Source organism: Scardinius erythrophthalmus (assembly GCF_964197995.2).
Source record: "Scardinius erythrophthalmus genome assembly, chromosome: 24".
Lineage (NCBI taxonomy): Eukaryota > Metazoa > Chordata > Actinopteri > Cypriniformes > Leuciscidae > Scardinius > Scardinius erythrophthalmus.
In genome coordinates, this window is record NC_138244.1 from 15,879,604 (window position 1) to 15,894,693 (window position 15,090).

Below are 15,090 nucleotides of genomic sequence, written 5' to 3' on the forward strand. Positions count from 1 at the left end.
ATCTTTTGCCATTTTTAAACTGTCACCAATTAATATAATGAAATACAATATAATGGCATATAATGAAACAAAGATTGCTACAGTCAACAGAATTTACTAATAGATCTACCAATCTCTGTGTAAAAATAAAAATAATGATGCTGCCATCTTTCTAAAGTCATTTTTACACCCCCGGTAGGCTAAATTGGCTCCAAATCTCAGGTGAAAATTGTCATTTTGACCCCCTCTACGAAACAGTAAATATACATCTGTGACATTTAATATTTGGCTTTCATCGCTATTTATGTTTGTCTTTCTACAGAAAAAAATATGAACAAAATCAAAAATTTGAGCCAGGGACCTCTGGTTGAGTTGACACGGAATGACCCAACAGCTTTTGCATCCCATGATGCACTGGGTTTAGGAACAGAGCTTATGTGTGCACTGGAAGTCTCATTTAATTCCCACAAACGTCTCACAGATCTAGCAGCTGACTAGGCCTCTTCTAGCTTTATCTGTCAATCTTATCTCTTTCTCGGAGTGGCAGCGTGCCTGTTGACCAGGGCACAGTAGGCGCCCAGTCAGCATGTGACAAAAGCAAGAGACTCATTTGTATGCCGAATGCGCTCCAATCATAAATCCCGAGCCGAGAAGCACGGGAACGGGACGCGGCGATCCCAGACTACCAGCTTTTAACGCTAAAGAGTTTGACTGAGATCAGCTTTTGGTCTGATGATAAGCAAAGCGGTTGATGTTTCAATTATGCTAAAATCTTCAACAATCGGAAGAGATGTCACACGGTGCTGATGCATATGTGGGAGTCTGGAACAAGAAGTAACAAGAAAAGTGTTATGTGCTGGTGACATTAGCTTTCACTTTACTGATTAAATGTTCTGAACATTATGGCGTAATAATTATAAACCAATATGGTCTTGTCAAACTGTCTGTTCCCAGCTGTTCCCTGCAGATCCCACATGGTGGTTTTCATCACTAGCCGATCAGCCTCTCAATTCAGCAGAGATGACATTCAGAATGATGTGATTTCAAGTTTAAAAGGAGCATTCATCCAAATAAGACAAGTCTCATGTTATCTGGTAGAATGTTTTTACTGTTTTTGTCCATACGAATGAAAGTTAATGGGATCCACTGACTTTCATTGTATGCACAAAAACACTTTCAAAACATTTCCACAGGAGAATGTAAGTCGTACAGGTTTGGAACAACATGAGGGTGAGTAAATGATTACAGAATTTTCATTTGTTGGGTTAATTATATCACATTACACTACTTGAATTAATTCAGAAGTCTCGAGATATTGCAAACATATCATATAGACTACATTTATGATCATTTTAAGGTGCTTTTCTGTCCTTTTTGAAGTTTGAACACTCCAGTCCCCATTTAATGTAATTTTAGGGACAAAAACTTCTCCTTTTGTGTTCCACAACAGAACTACAGATGAGAAAATAATGACAAAATGTTGAATTTTTTGGCAAAATTCTCTTCACTTTATAGCCTCAATTCCTTTCATCAGCTTTGGTTTTTGGAGGAAAAGCCAGGTGTGGGAAGATGATCAACAGACACATTCTTGTTTGAAATGACACTGCATTTATGATACATTTACTGTAAATAGCAGATGGTTCATTAAGCTGAATTCGCAACCAAAAAGGGCTGAGAGGCCAAGATTACAGTGGACGCCTGTGTATAAATGTGTATGCATGCATTTGTGTGTATGTGTGTGTGCCATCCCGGCTGGACTCCATCCATATTTCATGACTGATAAAGGTTTCGATAGCTGTGTACACTTTCCAAGAGCAGCACTGTAATATGCAGCCATTTTCCAGTGCGATATGCTCCAGATGTGGCTTGTCACCGATGTGAATAAAGAAAATCCTTTCCCAATTTGCCATAATATCATTCTACAATTTAAGCACGGAGAAACAGAGGCTTTTGTTTATCGTCCATCCCTCTCTGCCCCTTCAAACCACCTCTCTTCTTTGCTCTGACCTTCTCTCCTTCTAAGTGAAGAAATGACCAAATGTCACCCTGTTGTTTATTTGAGTAAAGCTGTAGTGAACGAGATCACAGAAGACCTGAGGTCCATGTGAACTCTTCTGTACTACTGGATTCCTCACGCCGCTCAACTGACTTTGTCTATAGCTATCAGCCAATGAGAGATGAGCAGATTCCAGACAAATGCCAAAAATCATCCTTCAAACTGTCAGCTGTCATCACAACAAACTTACAAAAAATAACTAATAAAAATAAAATCACTAAGGTTATCATTTAACTTGCCCTGAAGATTTGGTTGCACATAATACAAGCATTATTTCATGTCATTTTAGTCCATAATTCATTTATCAATATGTAAAAAGGGTGTGTGTGTACACATACAGAGAAAGGAAAGACAGATTACAGATGCATTTAAAAACTCTTTAGATACAGACAGACGGAATAGATAGAAAGATAAGTTAGATAGGTAGACATAGATAGATAGATAGATAGATAGATAGATAGATAGATAGATAGATAGATAGATAGATAGATAGATAGATACCTTAAAGGCAGATATATATATACATGCAATACCATATAGCCTAAATGTAAATATGTAAACAAAATGTCAATACATAAACATTAAATTAATAAAATATTAACTGAACGCAAATCGAATACGTTATTGGTTGCTGTGGATGAAATATAGGACTGATAATGATGAACATATATATATATATATTTTTTTTTTTGCATCGTTTCGATTTTAGATGTACAATCATATTCTCAGTAAATGAATTAGAGCTGTGTGAAGAAAGACAAAAGATCAACCTTTACTGCGGCTATTTCTTCTTATTGCTGCATATAAGAGCCATTCAAGATGACCATTCAAATTAATGAAGGAAAACAACATAAACAATTCCAGCCGAAAAAAAGAAAACAATTTTTTTTTAAATACTACTACTAATAAAAACACTCGATATGCATTATTATGTCACTTGCCTTCAAGATTTTAAATGAGCGGAAAATGATGTGACATTTCATCTGGCATCAGATTGTGGATGTCACGGCTCATTATCGCACCTGCAGCGATTTAACTTGCGTTTTATTAACGATGCGGCAATATAATGTAAATATATTACTTACCAACGCCATATTTTTCATGTTCAGTCGGTATCCACATTTTTTCCCGCGTCAAGTGAAATAAAATGTGCTATAAAACAGGGCAATTACGGCTGGTGCTATCCATATTGTTGTTACACAGGGTTGCACTGTATTGTTCTGAGGGCAGAGCCACAGCAGCATCCCACATACACCACACTTCTCAGCCCTGAAGAAAAACACCATTGCCTCATGGGAGATGTAGGAAATGAATGAGAAAGCTTGGATAGAAAACTACAATGCCCATAAACCGCACGCCAAGCTAGGGTTTAACTCTGATTGGTCAATGAGCCATCTATCAGGTCACGTGACTTAAAAAAATGGCAGCTCAGATGCACAACACTAATTTGACAGGTTGGTTAACCAAATTAAATATATTGGCATTATATTGCTTTGTTTGCGTTTATTTTAATGTTTACATTTTTAAAAAGCTCAATTTTGATTTTACTAAACATGCCGCTAGCTACCTATTGTAAATGTTAGTTATAACAAGTCTGCATATAAATGATTATTACCGTAATGTAAGTTTGTCGTCTGTTTTTCATGGCACATGTGAATGATGAGGTTGTTTTTTTGTTTAGTTTTTTAAAAGGACACCGGATAATAACTTGTCATTTTGTAATACTCATCTGGATTGGTGGTTTACTCGTCAAAGCCATGGTCAAAGCTAGTTTATATATGTCTCCCAGCTCTGCAAATCTGGTCTTCTAGATGGAAAGCAGCCAAAAACGCTTTACAATCAGCAACAGACCAGTCTGACTGGTTAGGCAGTCCAGCTCAAACCAGTAGACCATCTTAGACTAGATTAAGCTGTTTTCCCCCAGCAGGGAGTGGGTGGTTGAGTTGTTATGGATGAACTATCTTTCTAATAGATGATCAGACATCCCTTTAATCTGTCACTGCAAAAGTTCACTTCGAATAGGCAAAACAACTCATTAAGTGCACTTAGGAGCACAAATGTATCAGGTTTTTAGAGAATAACCTGCTGTTGTTTACATGAGTCACTCAGACCTTCATTTTGTGTGAATCAGCTGCTTGTTTGTGTGATGGCAACATGTGAGGTCCTGATGTACGAGACAAGGGTTTCTCGAATTAATTCATAGGCTTCAGTCGTTTATAAAACACAAATATATTTGCGCATCATATTTAATGAATGTATTAAGATGCGTTAAGTGTTTTCTCTCATTTCTAGGTGAGCAGGATTGCATACTAGAGCCGCTTTGTTTCCCTGAGCAGCTGTGTGGTAGCGCTTGTCTCGCCGCCTCCAGCGATGGCCATCCGGTGACCTGCGTGCTCTGTTCCGACTCTTTTCCCTCTCCTGAAAAAGACCAACTTCTTAAGCACATGGTGTTGGATCACAAACTGGTTATTGCTGATGTCAAACTCATCGCAGACTTTCCACGGTGAGACTTTACGTGATTTGTAACCTACATGTCTCAGCATTTCTCTCAAGAGATGTTAGACCGGTACAATACAAATAACACAAAATAATGAATCCTTTTTTATTGATTTGTTGCAGGTATATGTTGTACTGGAAGAAACGGTTCACAGAACAACCCATCACAGATTTCTGCAGTGTTATCAAGACCAATTCTGAAGGTCCTGAAGGTAAGAAACATTTGAGCTAAACAATTTTGTATTTGCATTTTATTTTGCATATTAGTTAGTTGCTATAGAATTTACAATAAATCTTAAACTTAAGTTAACTTTAAGGGATGGTTCGGAGTAAAATCAACCTAGGGTCCTTTGCACCATGACCTCGAGCCAAACACCCCCCTAGAAGCCTTTTTTCGCTTGGTCGAACATTATTAAAGTTAGAGCTTATTTAGAGATATCAGCCGAATGGCTTAGAGCAGGCGCTAATGGATCCAAGGTTGTATCTTGTAAATTACCCCACTAATAATGCCCAGAATGGTACCAAACTTCTACAGTAGTACAAATAGGTTCTGTACTCATAAAACGAGGCATTGGAAAGTTTGTAAGTAGATCAAGAGTTTATTTAAATAGCACATGCCTGATGGCTTATGCTATCGCTAACCCGGACGTCGAGGTCACTTCAGTGGTTTGGGAAAAGCCTGTAAAAGTCCTGTCAGAGAGCGATGCATAAGGATGTAGTGTAACGACGCCCAGTTCCAGGAATGCACTAATATTTTGTTGGTAGTACCAGTTTGCAACAATTATTAGTTAACAATAATTTGTCAACACTTTGGAAAAAATAATAAAAAAATATTGGATGGCTTTCTGCCAGGATTTTTACATGCTTTTCCCAAATCACGGAAGTGACCTCGATGACCGGGTTAGCGATAGCATTAGCCATCAGGCAAGTTTTATTTAAATAAACTCCTGATGTACTTACAAACTTTCCAATGCCTTGTTTTATGAGTACAGAATCTATTTGTACTACTGTAGAAGTTTGGTACCATTGCGGGCATTATTAGTGGGGTAGTTTACGAGATACATCCTTGGATCCATTAGCGTCTGCACTAAGCCATTCGGCTGATAACTCTAAATAAGCTCTAACCTTAATAATGTTCGACCAAGGGGGAAAAGGCTTTTGGGGGGGTGTTTGGCTCGAGGTCATGGTGCAAAGGAACCTAGGTTGATTTTACTCCGAACCATCCCTTTAAGTACTTAAATTACTAAAACTAAAAGTGAAATAAAAATGAATTTGGACTAAAAAGAAAAAACTAAACTAAGTGCATAACAAGATCACTTGAAAATCTAAAAATAAAAAAATCTAAAAATAAAAGTAAATTTAAAATATTAATAAATACTATAACAGTTCATAAATAATTCTAAAATAACACTGGTCTGAGAAATACCCCTTTAAATTGTATGATTTAAATGTGATGCCTAAAGTCTTGTGTCCTTTTTACACTGGACTCTAATAACCAAAAAGCTGCTTTGTGTCATTTTAGAACAACAAGAGCTCTACTTCCTGTTATGTGATGCGCTGCCAGAGGACAGAATCCTTAGAGAGCAGCTACAACAGAGACGACTGGTGAGTGTCTGTAAAAAGACAAGGACCTGCGGTCAGGAGTGCTGCTCTGGGATCAGCTCCAACCCTGTGTGACATTAGCTTATGGATATTCAAAACTGATCCTACAGCAGCAGCACAGATTCCAGTCGGACTAATATACAGAAACCCTAGAATATGGGCGACACTATCAGATGATTAGTCTTTGTGTTTTTTCATTTAAATTTTAAATTAAAAGGGTTATTTTATTTATTTATTTTATCGTAATAATTTTATGGTAAAAATATTATTGAAAAATGCTGATGTACTGATAGTAGTATATAACGGGCGTAGGATATTTATTAATATAAATCTGAATGTATTCATCTTAGGCCCCGTTTACACGTACATGGTTATTTTGAAAAACTGAGACATTTCCCTTCGTTTGCGCCCTTCGTTTACACGCAAACGGAGGATTCGCCAATGAAACCGATTCTTTCTAAAAACTCTGGCCAGAGTGGAGATTTTGAAAATCTTTGTTTGCACGTTTGCATGTAAACAGAGAAAACCGGAGTTTTAGGTAGCGACGTCACAGAATGTGACTATTTTCGGGATTCTGATTGGCTAAGGTGGGCTTGAGCTTCTCGATACACTGCCACCTACAGGTTTGGCATGCTCTTGACAGCATATACACAGGTTCGTGTGCACGATGTTATTTTTGAAAACGAAGAGGGGTGAAATGTCCGTTTATGAAAATAGCCACCCACGTGTAAACGTAGCCTCAAAGAAGATTATGTAATTTAAATTTTACATTTGTGCTTCGGTTTGAAATCGCTGGTGTTTCTGACGTCACAAACTATCTTGTAACCAATCACATCAACTTGTGACCATCATCAACATCAATGAATCTCTGAGCTGGCGTGAGTGAGTGGAGGCGGGGCCAATTTGCATATTCATAGAACCACGTATACTAAATGAGGCAAGGGTGTAGAGTTAAGGCCCGTACACACCGGGACGAATATCGGCGCGCGTTATTCGCCAGCGTTTTTCAACGCGTTTTTGTGTTCACACCCAAGCGATTTTCGCTGACGATGAGCCGAGTGAACATGCAAATTCATTCCCTGACATTAGATGGCGCTTAATACCACTCCATAACAGTTCTCTTTTATCAAGATTTTTGTAGTCGCTGTCGTGTTTGTCATAGTTATTTATGTTCCGACACCAACGAGACCAGCATCTCTACAATCATCTTGCCTTGCATCTTCCTCGTCTTATTTCTTCCCGGCAGTGTAGACGCTACTTGGCGTATATCTTCTTCGCCGTTACGTATGTGTGCTCGGCAAGACCGTTTTGTGTTTGAGCGCCCCCAAGTTGTGTTTTACTGTAACTTCAGAAGCTCCAGACACGTGAGCAAAAGCGGCAATCTCATTGGTCGGATAGTTTTTGACGCGGCGCGTCAAACCAAAAAAACGAACCCGAGGCGTTTTTTAAAAAATGACGCTTTTACGAGTGGCGTTTTTTGCGTCGGTGTGCACACTCACATTGGCGTCCTTTGTTTAGTCACGAGGCGTTAAACGTCGGCGAATATCACGCGCAAAATTCGTCCCAGTGTGAACAGGCCTTTACATTCAAGTTATTTTAAGGCATAAAGTTTTTTTTTTTTCAAGGAAAAAACGTTTAAATATGCAATTTTGGTGAGTTTGAAGGGATAAAATTATTGACAACAGGGGGACTTTAATATTTTTTTCTACCCACAAATCCTATTACTTAATAGCTTGAAAATGTTATTGCATTTTGTTAAAACATTATTGAAACAAACTTATTTTTGTTTTAAAAGCTTATGAATAATGCAAACTGATATATCACTTGGAAATTTATCATGTATAAAGCATCCATTCTGATTTCATGTTGCAACGATTCAAAACCACAATATTATTGTATAACAAAAGTAATGCAGCAGAAATCCAGTGGTTATGTACTGTACCTGAAAGTACCTGACAGTGTTCAGTGAAAATCCCCACTCCCCCCCCATACAGATTGTTTTTGCAGAGATATTATGAGTCAACATACTCATCATACACACATTTCATCTCTGGCAAAAAATCTGCGATTGTGGTTGCTAGGCAACCTCTGCAGTCGCTCTGCAGTGTGGCGACCAGCTGTTTAACAGTGCAGCTGTGACCTTTCTCAATCATTCGGTGACACGCTGCACGTCGATAAATTCTCGAGCCGAGAAGATTAGCACTGTTTATCAAACACCAATCACTTGCAGATTGCGTCTGCGATAATTATCGATGATTATGGCAATCGACCAGCGGGTTTTCAGAAACGCAAAATGATAAAAACACACCACACTGAGATTCATGCCAATTATGAATTTTCTTTATAGGCTCACTATTATGTAACCAAATTCTAATGCTTCTAATGCTAGATAAGTCTGTGTTGAAGTTTGATATGTTTTGATAGGAGAAAGTTCTGGAGCAGCAGCAAAAAGAGCGGGACGATACAACGTTTCATCGCACATGTGTGTTCTGCAGTGAGGAGTTTACTGGAAACAGGTGACTATTGCTTCTGAATAGACCTTATTCAGAGCAGCGCCATGACGGGTTTGAAAGCGAGGCTGTGAGGGATAGACTTGCTGTGTTTTTAGTGGCATCCATCCACTGTAAAAACCTGTATAAAGCTCCTAAATCACTTATCATTTTCCAAAGCTCGAGTGTTTTGTCTACTGAAGTTCCTTAGAAAGATATTTTCGCAGTGTTTCATTAGCAGAACAATTTAAAAGCATTGTGTCTGGGAATGTCTGTCCCTCACAGCCTCGCTTTCATTTCCATTAAAAATCAAAGATGGCGCTGCTGTGAATAAGGTCTCTGGGTCAGACACACACACACACAAACACACATACACATCCTGCTGATATTAAATGATGTAACCGACCACTGTCAGTTGCATTTAAAACTCATTTCTGATTCATTCCTTCTAGGATCTATACATTTAATTTGTAATCATAATTGAAGTGAAATTATTGACATTTGAGTTTTGTCCTCTTGGACATGACCTTACAACAGATTCAATCTCTTGATTTATTTAATAATTATTATTTATAAATATCAATTATTTATTAAAATAAAATATTCTTAAATTTTATATATATACATATACATTGTATATACATATGCAATTTAAAATAAAAAAAGTTGAATATATATTTAAATAACAATTTTATACACTATAATACATTTGCCATGAAGCATCTGCAAGGACATGCAACTCAATTTGCGCAGGAGAATCTAAATCTAATCATTTCAAGATGAAGACTTTGCACATGAATATTAATCAGCTAATTTAACTAAACGGCCTAGACAGATTACCTTGCAGAGTCAGAGTGAGCTAAGCAAAATTCATGAATGCAGTTTCGTTCTTCGTTCCTCCACTCTGACGCTCATCTAGATAGAAAACTGCTATGTTTGCTTTATTATTTTAGGATGAGTTTTTTGCAACTCGCAGCATCAAACAGAACTGCATATTAAATGAAAGTGCTGTATTTGAACCCTGTTCTGTCACTGCAGGTCTTCACTGCTGAACCACATGGCTAAAGAACACTCGTTCAGCATCGGCCTGCCTGACAACATCGTCTACTGCACAGAGTTCCTCCACACTCTGGAGTTAAAACTGGAGAAGTCAGTGTTTTAAGATTTTATCCAATATATATATATATATATATATCAAACTATTATTATCACAAATTAAAAAATTTAAAATGGAGATGGAGAAGGTATGAACGCCCTCTTTTGGTGCTTGCTGTCATTGCATTAATCCCAAGTCACCAAGTTGGGTTAGTTTTTGGGTCAGTGACATATAAATACAGAGAAGATGCAAAAATGTAACATTTTAAAGGCATAATGCAAGTTATTTTACACAGTGTATGTATATGTATCTTTTTAAATATATATTTCTATATATTAATTTTATATTGTATATTTAAAGTTTTGTAGTTTTCCAATGACTGAATATCTCCTGTTGTTCATTTTATTGATTAATTCTTAGTAGTTTTCAAGCAATTTAGTTTGGTCCGTTGTCCCATATAACATTTAGGCACTTTCAAGCATAATGTTTTCGATAACTAAAACCATTTACTTAAATATTGTATCATTTTAGTTTACAAACTAAATAATTGTATATTTTAAATTGGCTTAGGAAATCAAAATAAGCACTGAAACTATACATTCATATTAACATTATTTTACATAGCATGCAGTGTCTGTACTGTGAGAAGACATTCAGAGACAAAACCACCTTGAAAGATCACATGAGGAAAAAGCAGCATCGACGAATTAACGCCAGAAATAACGACTACGACCGCTTCTACATCATCAATTACCTGGTATGTCCGTGTATTGGTTTGAATTATCTCACCTGAACAAATAAATCCTCAGTATGAAATCTATTTCACCCTGTTTACACTATTACAGGAGTTGGGGAAGACATGGGAGGAGGTGCAGTCTGAAGATGACAGGGAGATGTTTGAAGATGAAGATGAGTAAGACCTTCATCTTTTTACTTGATCTTCAGAGGTCACATTTTCAGTTTTATTCTCACTCCTGATATTCTGCAATCTCCGCAGCGATTGGTCGGACTGGCAGGCCCATCCCGTGTGTGCCGTGTGTCTGTTTTGTGAGCAGCAAGCGGAGACGATGGAGAAAATGTACACACACATGGAGGTAAATGATACCATTTATATATTTGAGTGCTTCTAAACGTATTATATTTTATTCATTTTTACATTTTTTTTCCAGGAGACTCATGAATTTGACCTGCACAAGTTAAAAACAGACTTAAGTGAGTATAATCGCATGAACGGAGATGTAGGCCTGTTTTTGAGAAGAACCCATGAGCACACAGAAGGTCTTTAATGTCATTTGCATCGTTTGTCCAGACCTAAAGTTTTATCAGCAAGTCAAACTAGTGAATTACATCCGCCGTGAGCTTCACCAGTGCCGCTGCTACTGCTGTCAGGAGAAGTTTGAGAGCAAAGAGGAACTAGTGCAACACCTTGTTAACAAAGGTCATGTGATGCAGCTGCCTGAGGTCTCGCACTGGGACCAACCGCAGTAAGTATCACTTCTTCACATGACCCTGTCTTTGGTATTTTATATTATTTGTTTGTATTATTAAGTAATATAAAATACTAAAAATATTTATATAATTTATTTTAGATTATATTTTTATTATATTAGTCAATAAAGACTGTGGAATTGAAATTAATTATATCTGTAATTTAAAAACTAAATTGTTTTATATTTTAAATTGGCTTAGAACATCAGGATGAGCACTTACTCTTATACTTTAAAAGTTAAAAAAAAGTATTTATAATAAGTCCTCTATTATGCTTTTTTCTATTTTCAGCTTTCTTTAGTGTGTAATGTTGCTGTTTGAGCATGAAAAAGATCCACAAGGTTACAAAGCATAAAGTCACTCCAAAGGAAGTTATTCTCTAAATTAGTGTGCACTGTTTCTGAACTTCCTGAAACGCCTCCATTGTAGTCTTGAGTTTTCTTCTGGGAATGAACATGTGACAATATTACTCATTTATATAATACGCAAAATAGGCGAGGCCTGGTTGAGTTATGTTAGTAGTGTGTTGAAACTCGCGGTTATTGTTAGGGGCGTTACATTTACGAAACACGCATTAAGCGGTTGACCAATCACAACACACTGATCCATCCGACCAATCAGAGCTCACTGAGCTTTTCAGAAGGAGGGGCTCCATAGAGGCAGGAACTTAACTGAACGTTACTGACAGACTGAGAACAGAGGTGCTGCAACAATGTAAAATATATGAAAAATAATGTGTTTTTTTACATTCAAGCATAAAAAACTATTCTAGTAGACCCCAAAAACAAAATCAAGACATTGTAAAAGGGCATAATATGGTCTCTTTAAAATATGTGCTGTTTTTCCAGATACTACTTCCCTACGTACGAGAACGACGCACTTCTTACAGCTCTGTCGGACAGCGAGAGCGAATCTGAGGATCCAAATCACACCTCTGAAGTTCCTGTTATTGCTGAAGACATTTCAAACCTGAAGGTCTTAAAACAGAATAGTGTGCTTGGTAAACTTCTCAAAGACAGGGGCGGCTCCAGCTGAAGAGGAGAGAATCGATTGTTTTCGATGTAAAAATGAATATGTTTAATGGTGTGATTATTCAGTTCTATTCAAATGGGTTTAATGTTCAATGCTCACATCATGAAAATGAAGTCAAATAAACTATTTATTTACATATGCCATCAGTGGATCATTGGGAACCCTAATCAAAAGAATTTGAAAATATCTTGGTTGACATCACATTATGCAAACTGTAATCTCCATTAACACTAATGATGCTAAATTGTTATTAAGAATAGTCAGCAGATATTCAAAAACATTAAATCAAATTATAGAGCATTAATTTACAATATCAGCATACAAAATATCAGAGTATAGTTTAATATACTTTCAAACACACTGTATATATATAACGTATATTAATATGAATCAGCGTTTAACTTGAACCCGTTGCGAAATCTGCGCGAGGAAATCTTTCGCCCTCGCGTTAAATTCACGATTGCATATTCGCCAAACAATGGTAAATTTGACAGCACCTTTAGTGAATCTGCATTTTATAGTTTTTATATATATATATATATATATATATATATATATATATATATATATATATATATATATATATCTGTCGGAAGAATAAAAACAGTTCCATACATGGTTGCAGTAAAAGAGCATCTCTTTTATTCATATCAAACTCATTCTCATGTCTGATTTCATACACGCAAACAATCATTGAAATCATCCCAGCATCTCGTTCATTCTTTGCTGAAGTCATTCGCAGGTTTCTTTAAAAAAAAATCCACAACGCTTAAACCTTTTCATAGGTCTTAAATCAATAAATATTGCATATTTCACTCGTTTTGGTGAGGACTAATCTTACACAAGGCACTTCAGAACGTTACCTGTCTTGTCGTAATAGAACTGCTATAAATGCTAGCAACACACAATATTAGTTAAATAAGACCAACCAAAGTATACAAAATATAAATGTTTCAATTTATAAAGGGCAGTAGAAAATCTTGTTTTGTATAAATACATCAATACAAATACACTTCTCCAATAGACAGATCTGAATGTGTGGGTTATAGTGTTAAACGCACACTACGTCCATTGTATAGACGCCAAATATAAGGCTGTGCTTTGTCTAGTAGTGCAGTTAAGAAGAGGCACTCTTCGATAGGTTCTCCTTCTGACGCTTTACAAACGCTGCATTCAACTCTTCAGTGCTGATACATTCAGAATTTGGACGTTTTAAAGCTAATTTGAAAACAAGTTATAATGAGAAGTGATAAAATGGCAGTGGGAGTAAAAAAAAAAATCAGTAAGCTTAAAGCTGTAACAGCTGAAATGGTACTTGGGTGCAAAGCTGTTAAGCCAATCAGTAACGTATTGCATAAGAATATGTGGATCTCATAAAAAGCATCTCTAGGTCAAACTTAACCCCATTATCAAAAGGAAATTATAATTTTGCATAAAGAAATTCAAGCCTATTTTAGGATCATTCATTTTTATTTATTTTTCATGAAAATTAAGGATAGAAATCCTCATTTGTTTTATTTTGTAATAATTCTCATTGCATTTTTTTCCTGTAATAATCTTAGTATATGTTGAATAATTGTAAATAATATAATTTAAACTATTTTAAATACATTTTAAATAAAAATTTGCATTATATAAAAACAATTGTATTATGGCAGTGACATTTTTCATTTATCATTTTTTTTTACTGTAATAAACAATTTTGTGTAGGTTGGATATTTTATATAATATAAACATTTTTTAATTATAATTTTTTTTAAATCAAATACATTTTTCAAATTACATAAAAAAAAATTTTCAGTTCGGTAAAAGTATTATTTCAATGTCAATTCATTCAAAAGTATTTCTTTATGCAAAATATAATATCTTACGTCTGATAATGAGATGATCTATGACCCAGACATGATTAGTTTCACCCTTGCAGACTGATGAATTTGTTCAGAAACCAAAATGACTTGATTCTTGTAAATTAAGTCGGCCAATTTTTTGCTATTCTTACCCTCACAAACACACACGTGGAGTCTTTTCACACCTGAGATTTTATAAATTGCTGCTCTGGTCCATACAACTTAAAGCTGCCGTAGGCGAGCGTCACCTGACCATGTCTGCTTACAGTATCGTCACACTCTCAGTCCTGTTTTACGATTTAACCAGCTTGAAACCCTGGCCCGTATCAAGCACCGCAGGCGGGAACCATGTGAGTTTGATCCTTCGGAGCAGCCGAACACAGTAGCCGCAAACCCAAAACAGGTTCAACCCGCCGCACCAGTGGGCGAGCTGAACCACAGGGTAAGTCAAGCGAGGGAAGTAGAGTCTCCAGTGCCTGGTGACGTCGCTATCAGAGGGCAGGTGAAGCTTGTAGTCACTCCAGAGTCTGGAGATGCCATAGGCAGCTCGGACGGACCGCCCACGATTGGACCACCGAACAATGCTGTCAGGGTTGCAGTTAAAGTCGACCCACTGACAGGTGAAGTCCCCGAGCTGAGGCGTGTCCTGGATCTCCAGGTCTGTGGGGCTAGAGAGCACTGCCCCTTGAACCGCAACATAAAGTCCCTCGATTTTCTGCACCTCCTTCACCCAGGGGAGTGAGTTGTCGGTGTCGAGAATAATGATTAGGCGGGAACAGGATCCGGCGTTCTTCTCCCTCCAAAGCTGCACAATCTCATCTAGACGCAAAACGTCGCCACCTGATTAAATAAAAAGGGGGGAAAAATGTCTTTACAATGTCATCAGAGTTTGGCTGAACTCCATATATTATCTTTTTGAATGTATGTATATATTATGTAAATAGTATGCAAATTTTACTAATAAGTGACTTAATGTGAAATTAACATCCACATCATATTTCTCAA

At 36.8% G+C, this 15,090-nt stretch overlaps 3 protein-coding genes across 4 annotated transcripts in view; 1 reads left to right on the top strand and 2 right to left on the bottom strand.

Annotated features, from left to right (window-relative positions):
• The window catches only part of dock4a (dedicator of cytokinesis 4a), a 77,420-nt gene extending 74,114 nt beyond the window's left edge, over positions 1-3,306 (bottom strand). The window contains exon 1 of the mRNA XM_081356172.1: positions 3,121-3,306. Within this exon, the coding sequence (XP_081212298.1) occupies positions 3,121-3,157 (37 nt within the window). The 5' untranslated portion in view covers positions 3,158-3,306. The remainder of the gene's footprint in view (positions 1-3,120) is intronic.
• Positions 3,307-3,434: 128 nt separating this feature from the next.
• On the top strand, positions 3,435-12,511 carry znf277 (zinc finger protein 277). Of its 2 annotated transcripts, none has more exons than XM_081356236.1 (12): positions 3,435-3,489; positions 4,328-4,538; positions 4,655-4,743; positions 6,054-6,136; positions 8,558-8,649; positions 9,661-9,771; positions 10,343-10,475; positions 10,564-10,631; positions 10,716-10,812; positions 10,888-10,930; positions 11,028-11,202; positions 12,055-12,511. In XM_081356236.1, exons 1-12 carry the CDS (start codon positions 3,456-3,458, stop codon positions 12,239-12,241), a joined length of 1,323 nt encoding a protein of 440 aa, XP_081212362.1. In that variant the 5' UTR covers positions 3,435-3,455; the 3' UTR covers positions 12,242-12,511. The 2 variants fall into 2 exon arrangements, with proteins under 2 accessions (XP_081212362.1, XP_081212363.1); XM_081356237.1 differs by lacking the exon at positions 3,435-3,489 and adding an exon at positions 3,766-4,204 and having other exon boundaries at positions 12,055-12,379.
• Positions 12,512-12,859: 348 nt separating this feature from the next.
• Positions 12,860-15,090, bottom strand: part of tmem168b (transmembrane protein 168b) — a 7,560-nt gene continuing 5,329 nt past the window's right edge. Inside the window, exon 4 of the mRNA XM_081355982.1 lies at positions 12,860-14,925. Within this exon, the coding sequence (XP_081212108.1) occupies positions 14,378-14,925 (548 nt within the window). The 3' untranslated portion in view covers positions 12,860-14,377. The remainder of the gene's footprint in view (positions 14,926-15,090) is intronic.